This window comes from Onychomys torridus, chromosome 3, assembly GCF_903995425.1.
Source record: "Onychomys torridus chromosome 3, mOncTor1.1, whole genome shotgun sequence".
Classification (NCBI taxonomy): Eukaryota; Metazoa; Chordata; class Mammalia; order Rodentia; family Cricetidae; genus Onychomys; species Onychomys torridus.
In genome coordinates this window covers 127,589,437-127,605,778 of record NC_050445.1, presented here as the reverse complement: position 1 = coordinate 127,605,778, position 16,342 = coordinate 127,589,437, and the positions used below count along the sequence as shown (strand labels likewise).

Below are 16,342 nucleotides of genomic sequence, written 5' to 3'. Positions count from 1 at the left end.
ACCCTAGTAACCATCACCCGTGGCTCATCCAAGCTGCATAATGAGTTTGGGGGAAGCCATTGATTCATGGTGCATCAGTTCTGTTTCAGAATGAGTAGGTTCCTGTGGCAGGAGAATTGCTCGTACAGCTATTCTATTGTCCCAATGAAGCCACCTTGATCAAAGGACCGAGTCAGTGATTGGCCGACCGGAATTAGCCATAGAGATCTTAGAGGCCTGAGGAGGTCTGCTAGAAAGAACTGAAAGAGAAGGGAGAATTTCTGGGAGAGGTGCTTTGGGAAAAAAGTGGAGGGAGGGTCAGCTGTCCTTGGATTTGTTAAGTCTCTGTCTTTAATTTCTGACTCCCAAGTTTTTATTATACTGGAATAATTTAGATATTTGTTACAGATCTAAGCTTAGAGGGCAAGAAACAAGAATTGACTTTCAACAAGCTGTTGAGATGAATTCAAAGCAACTTCTCAGGTATGGTGGTGTATGCCTGTGATTCCCATACTCAGGCAGATAGAGAATTCAAGGCCAGCCTGCATTACATATAGCCTTGTCTCCAAAAACTAACGCAGCATTATCACCACAGACCACTTGACTATACATTGAAAGCCTATGAAAGCTATGAAGCCTTGATGCCTAGATCCCTCGAGCAGAGATTTTAGAGACATTGTCCTGGTTGGAGGAGAGGCACAAGGTGTTTACACAGTTGATTACAGTATAGAGCCAGATGAGAATCTATGGGGCTTTAGGAGCCAAAGTTGAATGCTTAGCAGATCACCCTCGCTGTCCTCCAAGGCCGTTGTCATTCTTCCATTTCTGATAGTACCTGAGCTGTCATGGGCCTTCCTCCAACCCCTAATACATGGATCCAGCAATGTTTGCTCTCCTTGAACAGATTTCATTGGGTTGAACAATCACTGAGAATATGCCTTTAATGGGTACTAAGACTGAAGGGTATGAGAGAAACGGCCTTCCAGGAAACACAACCTGTTCAGCAGTCTCCCCTTTCTGTTCACATACCTCCCTTACTTTCCACCCTCTCCCCCATCACTATCCTCTATTAAAAGTGCTCTCACCTCATGATACAAACCCTCAGAGCGAGCCTTGTCTATTTTTTCCAGTGTATCCTTTGAGAGTTGTACCGTCTCCTTCACCACTTCCGGGGAGGGCTAGGAAAGATTGGGATATCCAGTTTGAGATCACCTCATGAGGCAGCCCATTTTATCTCGGAGTTCCTGATGGCTGGGAATGTAGTTCCATGGTAGAGCACTTGCCTTGCATGCATAAAAACCCAAGGTTCAATCCCACTACTACCCAAAAAGAAACAGAAGTAAACTGTCTTCAAGTGTCTGCCATCTTTGACATTCACTGTAATGCAGGATCACAGTCTTCCCATTATGATTGTCTCATTTCTCCAAGTAGGTAAAGACCCCTGCGGCTTTTCCAACTGCTTCCTCGTGCTTCTTCTTCTCCACTTCTTAGTTTAAAGTTTTTTGTTTTGGAGGATTTCACACATGAGCACTGTATTCATATCATTCCCCTCTTCTCCCTACTTCCATCCCTCCCGTACTTCCCCACTCCCTCTCAGTGTTGCTCACAAGTGTTTGGGGATGACCACTTGGCTTGAATAACTTACCAGGAAGCTCATCCCTGGGGAAAACTGACTCTCCCTCCCTTAGCCGCCATTGACTTCCTGTGGCTCTTCATCTAGGGGCAAGGCCTTGTAAGAGTTGCCCTGTCCACACTGGTATATTGACTGTTGTCTTTATGCAGGTCTTGCTTAGGCAACCACATGGTTGAGATTTAATGGGAGCAGCTACCCTGTCACGTCTAGAAGACACTATCTCACAGCAGGCATCCTGGTTCTCTGGCTCTTACAATCTTCCTGCTCCCCTTTCTGTAATTTGCCCTGAGCCTTGGGTGTAGTGACTGCATTGCGGGTATATCAGTTGGGGATGGTCACCCCACCGTCACTTATGCTCTGCATTTTGACCAGTTGACTGTCATAGACTCTCTCAGGACAAAAGGAAGTTTCTTTGATGAGGAATGAGAACTACACTCATTTGAATATAAGGATCAATATTTAGGGTACGGTCAGAAATTATACTGGTTTAGGAAAGCAGTAGGTTCTCCTCTGGGGTTCTTGATCTCTCCAGCCATGAGTGGTTGGCTAGATTTACAGTACCAGACATGAATTCTATCCGAGTGATCAGGCCTTAAGTCCAATTAGACATCTGTTGGTTACCACCAAGACAAAGCTGGCACTATTACATCACTGAGGATATTTTGCTGGGCCGGTCATTGTTGTTTGTAGGCTTCCCGTGTGGGTAGAACTGCCAATTGTTTTTCTCCCTTAGAAGATTGCATAGGATCTTCCTACAAGAGCTGGTCCAGCTCAATCCCTCCAAGTCCTGTGTCTGAAGTCTGTGCTGACTTCTGTAAGAGGGTCTTACCTTCAAGTGCTGGGAGACAACCAGGGACAATGGCAGTAGCCTGTACTGTCTTTGGAGGCTGTTGGACATTCCTGATCCACATCTCAAAGAGAGGTTTCCTGTATGTGGTATGTGGTGCTGGAGTTTTTGTTAGACAGTCTACAGGGGTTTTTTGGGGGGGAGCATTATCACTCAAAATTGGGTAACTCTATTTAAACTACACACACACACACACACACACACACACACACACACACACACGAGTGCGTTTTCAATATAGATTGTTAAATAGGCTTATGCAACCTGAGCTAGGCCTGTTTTATCTTTTCAATTAAGTGTGTATGTGTGTATGTGTCTATGTGAGTGTATGCCAGGTGTGTGCACATGCCTTTAGAGGTCAGAAGAGGGCATTGGCTTCCAGGGAGTTGTGAGCTGCCCAACATGGGTGCTAGGAATGAAACTCAGGTCTTCTGGAGGAGCAGCAAATACTCTTACCCACTGAGCCATCTCTCCAGCTCCCTCTTCACACTTTGGTGAGTAAGGCTCAGAACCTTGCCACCACCCAGTCCTTGGAAGGCTGCCTCACTGCTGGGCTTCTGCACAATTGACATTGACTCCACGTGCGTTTCCTCTGGGATTTTGGACTGGGATCTGTTGTCTTAAAATTATTTGCTTCAAGTCAACTACCTAGTCCACAGCTAGGCCTTGTATTTTTGTCTTCATCTGAGTCACTGATTTAAACACACAGAAGTGGAGCCAGCTGCAATAGTGCGAGCCTATAACCCCTACACATAGGAGGTAAAGGGCAGCAGCACCTGGAGTCTAAGGGCAGTCTGGGCTACAAGGGATCCCGTCTCAAGAAACCAATAAAAAAAATTACTAAATAATTACTAGCCAGAACAGGAGTAAAGCTGAGGGCCTGATCCAAAAATCATACTCCAGTGGCCACTGGAGCTTACTAAGAGTGCTCTTCTGATTATGGTCATGCAGACCTTCCAATTGTCTTAGCATGCAGCTGTTAGTCATTCCTTAATCAAAAGGATAATATGGGAGATTTTTGTCAGCTCTCTGAAAGCCGGACTCATCCGGCTTCCCACATTAGACAGACAAAGCAGTCTAGTGATCTGGCTAAAGCCTATCAAACTAGGTTTTGGTATATTTGATAAGGAAGTAAGTACCACAGTTACAAAAACAGTTCCCATGAGGATACAATTAGTTTTTTGTTTTTTTGGTTTGTTTGTTTGTTTGTTTGTATTGGTGGGAGGGAGTGCCAAATGTCTCAAAGTCCAAAGAAGGAGATGGAGAAGCAAGAAGAGAAAAGGGAGAGCTAGAAGAGAGGCCCCAGGAGCTAGATGAAGCAGCAGGAGGAGGAGCCAGGGAAGTGGGAGGAGCTAGGTAAGGGGCGGGGCTGAAAGAGAAGGGGAAAAGTAGCTGCAGCAGGAGGTAGAGAAGAAGGAAGAGGACAGTTCTGAGCGATGCTTGTTCCTGACCTTGGAAAAGTAGCCTTGCAGGATAGAGAAAGGAAAGAAAAACCTGATCGGAATAAAGAGACAGTGTCCAGAGGTGCCACTGAGGAAGGTGTTTTATGTTTTGTTTTTCTTTTCTCATTTAAAACTTTAGGTTTGTATTTCCTAAGGGATATTGTGCACACAGGAAGGGGGTAGTATAGCTTCTGGTACTGACTGACAGTCTTGCTGGTGTGCTGAACTCGGGACCGCTTACAGGGCTGCCGTAAAGTGTTAAAAGGAAGAGAAAGGAAACAGCCAAGCTTGGCATGGTGGCTCAGCCCTGTAGTTACAGCCCTCGGGAGGCTGAGGTAGGAGAGTCAGGAGTTCAAGACCTTCCTTGGCTACACAGCAAGTGCAGGCCAGCCTGGGCTTCATGACACACTGCCTCATAAAAAACAGAACAAGACAATTAAGACAATTGTGATGACACAGTACATAGTTCAAGCCGAGGGGAACACTGTTCAATTCTTCCAGCTTTCCATTTTACAGACAAGGAAACAGAGGTCCCAAAGGAAGAGATTTGCCCAGGCTCAGACATTCAGGGTTATAGCTGGAACTAGAAAACAGACCTCCCCATTCTTTCTCGGGTTTTTGTTGTTGTTGTTGTTTTATTTGTTTTTACAGTCTTTCTACATTGTAATGACTTTTTTAAAAAGATACAATAGCTGAGCATGTCACACACCTGCAGCCCCAACACTGGGAAGGCTGAGATGGAGGATGATGAATTAGAAGTCAGTCTGAGCTAGATAATGAGTTCAAGATAGCTCAAGCCACACAGCAAGACTTTACCTCAAATTACTTCATTAGAAAACTGTAAAGGTGTACTTAATCTTTCCTGTCCAAATATTTAGGTTGAGTTAATTTTTTTAAGATAGATATGTATTTTATGTATATGAGAGTTTCGTCTACATGTATATCTGCACACTGAAGACGGCATCGGATTCCATTACTGACAGGTGTGAGCCACTGTGTGGGTGCTGGGAATTGAACTCAGGTCCTCTGGAAGAGCAGCCAATGCTCTTAACTGCTGAGCCATCTCTCCACGTCCAGATTGAGTTCCTTTTATTTTGATTTCATTTATTTACTTCAATAAAGAACCCAGTTTAAGGCCAGCAAGATAGCTCAATGGGTAAAGACACTTGCCACCAAACCTGGTGACCTGAATTTAATCCCTGGGACCCACAAGGTAGAAGAGGAGAGCCGACTCCTGCACATTGTCCTCTGATCTCCACACGCACACACACACACACACACACACACACACACTTACATACAAACATACACACACACATACAAACATACATACACACACAGTTACATACAAACATGCACACACACACACACACACACACACAGTCCTCTGATCTCCACATGCACACACATATACTTACATACAAACATACATACATACACACACACTTACATACAAACATACATACATACATACACACACAGAGTCCTCTTATTAAAAAAAAAACCTGACAGCAAAAGGGAAGCTGTAAAGAGACACCAGTAGAGAGCTTCCTAGGAGTGCAGGAGAAACATCTAGAATAGACCCTTCCTGCATAGCCTGTCAACCGCTGAACTGTGGGCCTCTGGCTCTCAGGTCTGTAAGACAGGTTACACTGAGGTTTACACTACCCAGTTTGGGGCATCAGACATAGCAACTCTAGCAATCTAACATATGTGCATGGCATCCTTGGGCCCCTTCACTCATTTCCCCTGAGGAACAGATCTATCTCACTGCAGACCTGCATCTAGACACTGCTTCATGAGTTTGAATGGTTTAGGGCATTTCTCCTGTTCATATATTTCCATATGTGTATTGATTTGAGGGCTTTTCCCCCCAGTATTTTATTGTTCCTAAAAGCACCACCACAGTCTATTTTTACCATGTATCTTATAGCAAATGTGTAGGTGTCTCTTCTGGCTATATACTTAGAAGTGGAATTTCTTGGTGAAAATGTTTATATGATATAGTAAGACTACAAGTAGGTTATTGGCCAGAAAATTGTGTAGAGCAGCCCAGGGATGAAAAGGAGAGATGCTAGGGGGTGGGTAGGGGGTGGATAGGAGGTGGGTGGGGTGTTTTATAAACATTAATAAGCACATACCCCACTAGGTAATGGAGCCATGAGACAGGTCATGTGACAAGCACCCTAGAATTCACCAGCACCTCTGCTCTGACTGGGAGCACATTCCTCCTACACACAGCAGTCAGAGGGGAGTTTAGAAGTTCATGTATGTGTATCCCACAGACAGCATCTGAGTACCAGTTAGACAGAAGCATCCCGTTAACCTCTCGCGTACTTCCGTTGAGTCCTCCTTACTGGGGAGAAGAGGAAGCCTTGCAGACACTTTCCCACTCTGACTTGGTAGCCAAGTATTTTATTCCCGGGATCTTTTCCCCTTGTTTCTCTAATCACAGATCTAGAAGCTGCCTGAGCCTTCTGACAGAGTTCTCTCAACAGTGAGAACAGTAACCCCCATGCCTGTGCTGCCTCTCCCTCCACCCCTGTGTGCTCCAGAGGAGGAACTGGATGAGCACGGGTTGGCACCCTCTCTGGTTTCTGCTTCTTGTTTATACTGCTTGTAAGTATCGAAATATTTCAGTTTCAGTTTTGACATGTGGCTTTAACTGGACACCCTGTCATCTGGCATCTCAGCTCTCTCTCAGCTCAGCTGAGCTCCTGGCATCCCCTTGGCAAGCCCGCCCCATGTCCATAGTACCCTTCTCTACAGAACTAGGAAAACCATATTCAAATCCTTTGCCTACTGAACTTTGATCTCTGAAGTTCTCCATATTACTTAACCTGCACAAGGGCAGGGTGGGGAGTTGAACCCTGCTGGGTGCCTGGGTGCAGGCCCTTTTGTACAGGTCATCTTGTCCAGTGTTCATAATAACAGTACAGTCAGGCCATTGGTCTCCTTACCCAGGGAAGACTGGCTTCTTCAAAATTCCCCCACCTTGCATCAGCTGGGACCTGCCCGCCCTGCTCTGTGCTCCACCCCATACCTTCTCCTCAAGGATATAAGCCCCACTGTTGCCCAGCTCCTGGGAAGGCAGCCTCGGCCCCGGAAGCAGAGTTGTGTACCTTGGGGTCTTCCTTCACTGCCTGGAAGAGGTCGTCCTTCAGTCCCTTCTGGCAGTGTTCACAGGAGCAGTCAAAGAAGTACTGTTTCCTCAGCTGCTGCCGGCGCTCCTCGCTGAGGTGGAGGAAGTCGATGTACGACACTGTCAGCTCCTCACCTTCTGAGATCTTGCCCAGGGCCCGGAGTTCAATTCTGGAGCGGGACAAAAGGGAGTCAACAGAACCCATGCTGATCAGCGTTCTCCAGGGGTTCCAGGAACCCAGCCTCAAAGACAACAGCTTCCACGAAGGCTCTGAGAAAATGCCCATGCCTCCAGAAAGCTCACAACCCAACGCAGAGTTATTGCATTCATTTGATGTCACATCAGCTCCGTTCAGTTAGCTTGTCTGGAATTGGTTCAAATAGAAGCCCCATAAAGGACTGGGCTTGGCCTTAAAGTCCTTCACAGCTTCTACGCCCACAGTTTCATACACTCGGTTACCGGTCTATAACAGGGTGGGAATAATAACAAAGAGAAAACAAGGCGAGATCCAAAAGTCACTTCCTTAGTTTGGAGATCACATCCTCTGTAACACACACACACACACACACACACACACACACACACACACACACACACACACACACACACGCTGAGCTGCCGCCATCTTGGCCCATTCTGTGCTAGACCTTAATCCCCCTGTACATTAGGCTTCCGTTCAACGGTTCAGCCTACAGCATGTGGGGAATTAATGCTCACTGAAGACCACCAGAGGGATCTGAATATAAAAAGGCAGGGGCCATTAGCCTGACTCACTTTTGTGCTTGTTGGAAGGTGGTGCTAACTGGTTGTTAGCAATAGTATCTCTTTATCTCTCCCTTCCTTCCTTCCTTTCTTTCTCTCCTTTTTTTTCTTTTTTTTCTTTTCTTTTCTTTTTTTTTTTTTTGAGACAAGGTTTCTCTGTGTAACCACCCTGGCTATCCTGGAATTCACTCTGTAGACCAGGATGGCCTCAAATAACAACAGTATCTTAATTTTATTTATCTGTTATTTTCTCTCAGCCTAAGTATGGCCCTCCAGTTAGTCAGAAAACTACTCACCTTACTGTATAATAAATAGTACAGAAGGTGCTGAAGTTAAAAGGCCCCTGAACAACTGACATCCGTCCAGCTAAGCCAGCAGAGTGCCTCTCAGCCATGCACTTTCCACCACCACTAAGTCAGACTGCAGAAGAGAAGGAGGAAGAGGAGGGGGGAGTAGAGGCAAGGCCTGTATGCTCAGTTCTCCACTGCGTTCCGGTATCCCCAGAAGCCTGGAGCCTCACTGCCGGGCAGAGAGTCTTGGTCAGCACCTCCCAGAAAGGCTGTCAAGCACCATGTGAAAAGCTAGACTGCAGCACACCAGAGAGATTCAGAGGCCCCCTTCCATGTCTTCTGAGAAGGTAAATGAAGAAGCAACTACTGAGTGACAGGGATGTGAGGGCCCAGACAGCTGGGGTGACTACTTAAGGTTGCAAAGCCTTTCCCATAAGTGGAAGGCATGTACTAATGTCGGGGGCTGGGTGGGAGTGTAGCTCAGTAGAAGAGTGTGTACTAAGCATGCATGAAGCCTTGAGCTGGCTCCCAGCACTAAAGACAGGGAAAGAGAGAGAATGAATGTGTATAAAAACAACTGTATGGAGCCTTAGACACTGAATGCCACCCTCCTGTTACTCCTTTGTCCCCTTTGAAAGGGGCAGGGAGAAAGGGTAAGGGCATTCATTGTTCATATTCTGTCTTAGAAGATCCAGTTAGACTCCGTATCGCAGAAAGGAATCTGCATGTTCATGTTACTGATAACACTATTCTAAGGTAGCAGCACTGATACACACAGCCCAGATGCCCAGTGAGTGAGCAGTACAAGGTCAATACTGGCACACTAACTACCCCCGGTATTTCATGAAGTGCCTTGGTCCAAACGTCCACAGAATGAGTGCAAGGAATGAGAACCGGAGAGGCTCAGACATCATCAGAGGAGTGGCTGACCAGTGACTTGAGGACAAGACTGAGCTCCGGAGTGACTGACTGCCTGTGCTCCTCCCACACACATTATAACCTCCAGGCAGTGATGGCATCTGAATATGTGGTCTGCTGCCTTTGCAGACCATTGGCTGTCTGGATAGAGCCCGGTTTAAATGTTAATCCCTAGTGGTGCCAGGCAGCTGGAGCTCTGGCGTTCCAGGGACACGTGCCAATTTTCACTAAGAGCTGTAACTGAAGTGATAAAGGACAAGTGGGGGGGGGGAGAGTGTGACCCTGCTCATGGCTCTGCAGAAAATCCTGCTATTTCCAAGCTGTAGAGGACCCTCGTTTCACAATGAAGGCTGTGGACATTAGAGAAATAAGTCATTTCCCTCAAGATCCCAGAGCACTAGGGAGACAGCCAAGATTAGCATGCAGGTACCCATTGTGCACCTCAGACTAATGGCAGATGGCTTTCAGCTGCCTCCGGGGTCTGTGATAGATGGAGAAGGACCTTGTTTTTAGAGCTCCACTAATGTTCTAAGATGTTCTATGTGGGCCACTCCTGGGCCAGTGAGGACAGTGGATGGCTAGTGCCTTAATGCAATAGGAAGGCAAATTGGAAGCATTCTTCTACTGAGTTATATCCCCAGCCTCCATAGTCTATGTTTTGGGCATGACATAGTGGTATGTCATGATCCAGTGTGGTTTAGTAGCAAATTGGTTGGTACTTTCAGAAACTCTGATTCCCATGCAAGACCTAAGTATATCAAGTTATTTAAATAGTGTGGAGTGGAAAAATCAAGAGCAAATAAGTGTGGTGGTGCATGCTGTAATCCCAGCCCTCTTGAAGATTATGAGTTTGAAGTCATCCTGGGCTACATGGGAAGAAGCTCAGGGTCATCCTGGGTTATGCAGCAAGACCCTATATCAAGAAAGGAAGGAAGGGAGGGAGGGAGGGAGGGAGGGAGGGAGGGAGGGAGGGAGGGAGGAAGAAGGAAGGAAGGAAGGAAGGAAGGAAGGAAGGAAGGAAGGAAGGAAGGAAGGAAGGAAGGAAGGAAGAGAAAGGAGTGGGGAGCAGGTAAGGAAAAAAGGAGGAGAGAAATGAAGACAAGGAGAAAGGAGAAGGCACAGTGCTGGGGGATGTCTTTCTGTACATTGTGAGTGTATGTTGTTCACATTGGTTGATTAAATAAAGTTGCATTGGCCTATGGCAAGGCAGCTTAGAGGCAGGCAAGAAATCCAAGCAGTTATACAGAGAGAAGAAAGGAGCGAGGAGAGAGACACGCCAGCCTGCTGCCCAAGGAGCATCATGCCAGCAGAGAGGTAATGCCACAGCCACGTGACAACATATAGATTAATAGAAATGGGCTGAGTTAAGTTATAATAGCCAGCTAGCAAGAAGCCTGACCCATAGGCCATACAGCTGATAATTAATATAAGCCTCTGTGTGGTTTACTTGGGACAGAGGTGGGAGAGAGTCATCCCAACGGTGGGGCCGGGCAGGACCAGAGAAACTTCTGACTACAGCACAGGAAGAGAGGGAAGGGAGGAGAAAGAAAGTTCCCAAAAATGAATTAACTTTACACCACTTCATTATGACAATATGCCCATAATCTCAGCTATTCCAACAACTAGGCAGTAAATTCAAGGCCTGCCTGGACAACAGAGGCACACCTGGGCAGATTAGTGATGGGTGGTCTCAATAACAAATAGAGATGGAACTGAGGATGAAGCTCAGGGGAAGACTGCTTGTCTAACAGCTGAGGCCTTAGGTTTGATCCCTAGAACTGGAAAGAAGAAAGAGAGAGTAGAGGTGAGGGAAGGGGAAGGAGGAGACACATGGATCCCCATCCCATTTTACACTAGAGATGCTTCTCAGTACATAGCAGGGTGTGCCCCAGTAAGTCCACGACACACTGAAAATACTGTAAGCGTATATTTAATACGTCTCATGTACTAAGCTTTGCTGCCTTGAATGTGCTCAGAGCACAATCAATAGGCAGGCCATAGTTAGGCAAAATCAGCTAGCACAAGCCTGTTTTATAATGAAGGGATGACATTCGTCTCCCATAGTTGTTATCGCTATACTAAAAGTGACAAGTGTCAAAGTTACATCCTTACATATATGTTGTCACCATAAAGCATAAGAACTGTTAAGTCAAACCACCTTTCGATAGGAACTGTCTATATTCAGAATCATGGGTTGAGAGATGAACAGTAGTTAAAGTAATCACTACAGGAGCAAAGCATTGAAGGCTTAGCCCGGCTCCTTCCTCCACCCAGCTTCCTTAGGCAAGTCTGATTCCCCTCCTCCCACTCCCCCCCCCACCAGCTGCAGACCCCATCCATCTCCTGTACTCTACAGTTCTACAGTGGAGCTAACCAAACTGCAAGCCAGCAACTCATCCAAGTGTTTCTTGCAGACTTAGGAACATAGCCAAGCATCAAGGAGGCTTAGAACTAGGGAGGTCAGGAGAGTTGCTTTCTTGCTGTTGTTTACTGTTATTTTTGTTGTTGTTGTTGTTGTATCTGTTTTGAAACAAGGTCTTATATAGCTCAGGTTGTCTCAAATCCATTTTTGTACCATAGGATGACTTGGAACTCCTGATTCTCATGCCTACAGCTCAACTTCCTGCTTTTGACCTTCACACTAACAGGTTTGGAACCCCAGCCCGGGACATGCTGAGAGCTGTCCAAAGCCACAAGCAGTACACACAGACACAAATAAGCCTACCACTCCAGCTTCTCATGCCAAAGCCCAAACTTTGGAATACAACATGTTGTTTAAATCCAGAGACCACTTAAAGGGTTTTTAAGCCCAGCCCAAGCAAAAAAACAAAAACAAAAACAAACAAACAAACAAACAAAACCTATGTGGTCATCATTTTTAAAAAAAAAAGGTTCAGGGGACGTGGAATTTGGGATAACCTAAATTTGTGTTTCCAGGCCACGGTCACTCAAAATGGCTCCAGAATATTTCTTATCCCTTTTAAGAGGAGAGCTTATGGGACACTATGAAAGCAGTACTAAGAGGAAAATTCATGGCTCTGAATGCACACATAAAGAAGATGGAGAAATCTCATACCAATGAATTAACAGCACAACTGAAACTGCTAGAACAAAAAGAAACAAACTCTCACCCAGGAGAAATAGATGCCAGGAAATAATCAAATTGATGGCTGAAATTGACGAAATAGAAACCAAGAGAACAATACAAAAAATCAATGAAACAAAGAGTTGGTTCTTTGAAAAAATCAACAAGATAGACAAACCCCTAGCCAAATTAACCAAAAGGCAAAGAGAGAGCACCCAAATTAACAAAATCAGATATGAAAAGGGAGACATAACAACAGACAACAAGGAACTCCAGAGAGTAATCAAGTCATACTTCAAGAACTTATACTCCACAAAATTAGAAAATCTGGAAGAAATGGACAATTTTCTGGATAGATACCACATACCAAAGTTAAATCAAGACCAGAGAAACCATTTAAATAGGCCAATAACCTCTAAAGAAATAGAAACAGTCATCAAAAGTCTTCCAACCAAAAAAAGCCTAGGACCAGATGGTTTCAGTGCAGAATTCTAACAGACCTTCAAAGAAGATCTAATACCAATACTCTTCAAATTGTTCCACACAATAGAAACAAAAGGAACACTACCAAACTCTTTCTATGAAGCTACAATTACCCTGATACTCAAACCAAATAAAGATGCAACAAAGAAAGAGAATTACAGACCAATCTCCCTCATGAACATTGATGCAAAAATACTCAACAAAATATTGGCAAACCAAATCCAAGAATACATCAAAAAAATTATCCATCATGACCAAGTAGGTTTCATCCCAGGGATGCAAGGATGGTTCAACATACGAAAATCCACACACATATGAACACCTGATTTTTGACAAAGAAGCCAAAGCCATACAATGGAAAAAAGAAAGTAATCTTCAACAAATGGTGCTGGCATAACTGGATGTCAATAGGTAAAAGATTACAAATAGATCCATATCTGTCACCATGCACAAAACTCAAGTCCAAGTGGATCAAAGACCTCAATATAAATCCTGTTACACTAAACTTGATAGAAGAAAAAGTAGGAAGTACTCTTGAACACATTGGCACCAGAGAGCACTTCCTAAATATAACACCAGCAGCACAGACACTGAGCACAACGATTAATAAATGGGACCTCTTGAAACTGAGAAGCTTTTGCAGGGCAAAAGATACAGTCAATAAGACAGAAAGACATCCTACAGAATGGGAAAAGATCTTCGCCAACCCCACATCTGACAGAGGATTGATCTCCACAGTATATAAAGAACTCAAGAAATTGGACATCAAAATACCGAACAATCCAATTACAAAATGGGCTAAAGAGCTAAACAGAGAATTCACAAAACAAGAAACACAAATGGCTGAAAGACATTTAAAGAAATGCTCAACATCCTTAATCATCAGAGAAATGCAAATCAAAACGACTCTGAGATACCACCTTACACCTGTCAGAATGGCTATGATCAAAACCACTAATGACAGTCAATGCTGGAGAGGATGAGGAACAATGGGAACACTACTCCACTGTTGGTGGGAATGCAAACTTGTACAAGCACTGTGGAAGTCAGTATGGCAGTTTCTCAGAAAATTGGGAATCGAACTACCTCAAGACCCAGCCATACCACTCTTGGGCATATACCCAAGGAATGCTCAACCATACCACAAAGATACATGCTCAACTATGTTCATAGCAACATTATTCGTAATAGCCAGAACCTGGAAACAACCTAGATGCCCATCAACTGAAGAATGGATTAAGAAAATGTGGTACATATACACAATGGAGTTCTACATAGCAGAGAAAAACAATGACAGCATGAAATTCTCAGGCAAATGGATGGAACTAGAAAAAACATCCTGAGTGGGTAACCCAAACCCAGAAGGACAAACATGGTATGTACTCACTCATAAGTGGATTCTAGATAGAAAGCAAAGAACAATCAAACTGCAACCCACAGAACCATAAAGATATATATATATATATATATATATATATATATATATATATATATGAATGACATGGAGAACCTTAGGATGACTGTTGCTTATAATAAGAATAAGATCTAGTTTTACTCAATTACTGAGCAACCCTTAATGAAACATCACAATATTAAGAGCTGCCAGCTTGGGTCATGCTAGGATCAAGAATAATGGGCCTTAGCGGTTCGTGTTCCTGGAGTTGCGTCCATGCCAATGGATACCCACATGCTCCTGAAGAGAATTTGACATCACTGCTGCCATTGTTGCTGGTATAACAGTGGCAACCATGGCTATTACTGTTTCGGGGATTGCCATTTCATAACTGGTTACTACAGCTAGCACAGTGGAGACCCTGGCAGCAAAAGTACAGCACAGTTAATTAATCTTTCATTCTATTGGGCATGACAAATTGAAATCAATAGTTATATACATTTCAATTGGCCTTGAAAGCTATAAATTTACAAACTCAAGTTCCACTTGCTCTCAGGACACCATCTTACAAGGTCTCCAATTTGCAGTAAAACTCGTTAAGGAAGGGAATGGCTCAGTTGCTTTTAACCTACCAGCTATGGGTGGATTAAGACTTCTGTTGGTCTTTTCTGTGTCGAACACACAGATTGCAAGCCCAGCGCCACTTAGAGATCTTTGGCAATAGTTAACTCTGCAGCTCTCACACAATTGAGCCTGTATGATAATGAGTATTCAGAGAAGGGTAATGCCTGGGAGGCGCTCACCAACCTAAGACAGAATGCCTGTGTGGCCTGGACAGGTGTCTCCATGACAGGTAAGGTGACCTGCTGAGGTCCCATGCAACCTAAGTCAGAAGCTCATTTTTTAGTAAAAGGGGGGACCTGTAGGTCCCTGGCCCTGGTTTTGGGTAACTGTTGCCTTGCTTGCTGACCTTGACCTTGATATCCTCCCTATGCTAATTCCCTGTGAAATTCTTCCCTCCTGAATGCTTAAAGGAAGCTCCTTTTCTATGAATCCAGCATATTGGGCGTTAACTGCTTAGATGCAAGATTGTAAAACATCAGGAGCGGGAGTGCGGATTTAGCTCAATGGTAGAGCACTAGCCTAGCAAGCACAAGGCCCGGGGTTCAATCCTCAGCTAAAAAAAAAAAAAAAATCAGAAGCAAACTTCTGCCAACTGGGGTTCCCCCATTATGCTATAAGTCTGTATTTAAGACCTCCTCCCTCCAATAAATGATGTTCGACATTCAAAAAAAAAAAAAAAAGAAGGAGTCAAGAACATGATGGGGAAACCCACAAAGACAGCTGACTGGTGCTAGTTGGAGCTCACTGACTCTAAACTGACAGCTCAGGAACCTACATGGGACCGAACTAGGCCCGCTGAATGTGGGTGACAGTTGTGTGGCTTGATCTGTTTGTGGGGTCCCTGGCAGCAGGACCAGGACTTATCCCAGGTGCATGAACTGACTTTTTGGAGCCCATTCCCTGTGGTGGGATACCTTGCTCAGTCTTGATACAATGGAGAGGGGCTAGGCTCTCCTTCAACTTGGTATGCCAGACTTTGTTGACTACCATGGGAGGCCTTACCCACTCTGAGGAGTGGATGGGGGCAGAGTAGGAGGGAGGTGAGGAGGTGGGAGAAAGGGAGGGAGGGGGAACTGGGGTTGGTATGTAAAATGGAAAAAAAAAGTTTTAATAAATAAACATATTTAATAATAAAAAAGAGGAGAGTTGTGTAGTTTTGAATCAATAAATATGGCACCACAACATGAGATTCTGAAAATGATCCACTTTTCACCAGAGGAATCACCTGAACAGAAGCCAGGTAAAGGCATGAACCCATTGAGTCCAGACCAGGCTGGTACTTCTGATGAACCAGCCTGCCTCCATCTTAGGCTTAAAGGCCATCTTAGAGTAAAGACAAGCTAGGTTTATTCCTGTTTATGATTAAACCTCTGTTTCTCAAGGACGCCCCACCTATAACCCTAACTACATATGGTTCTACTCTGCCTATTCCAGGAAACAACCACCATGTCTTTGTTTCAAAAAGTCATAATTACCATCTTGAAACACTATCTTTGTTTCAAAAGGTTATTATGACTACCTTATTACCTTGTTACAACCGCCTTGCAATGATGTCTTTGATTCAAAAGTTTGTTACAAACAACTTACTATGCTTACATTCTGTTCCTGTAACCCTGAGTATTCTGCCCCCCTTGGAAACCCCCTATCCCTGAGTTATAAAAGCCTTGTCTTCCTCACATCCAATGCTGACCTCTCAAACCCCACCTTAGGGGTAGCCAGCCTGTGTACACAAATATAAAAGCTT

At 44.6% G+C, this 16,342-nt stretch overlaps 1 protein-coding gene across 1 annotated transcript in view; it reads right to left on the bottom strand.

Moving 5' to 3' along the window:
* The window catches only part of Smyd1 (SET and MYND domain containing 1), a 69,064-nt gene that overhangs the window by 3,867 nt on the left and 48,855 nt on the right, over positions 1-16,342 (bottom strand). Inside the window, exons 7-8 of the mRNA XM_036181923.1 lie at positions 7,024-7,213; positions 1,065-1,157 (exon numbers count right to left, since the gene is read on the bottom strand). Coding sequence (XP_036037816.1) covers positions 1,065-1,157; positions 7,024-7,213 — 283 coding nt within the window. The remainder of the gene's footprint in view (positions 1-1,064; positions 1,158-7,023; positions 7,214-16,342) is intronic.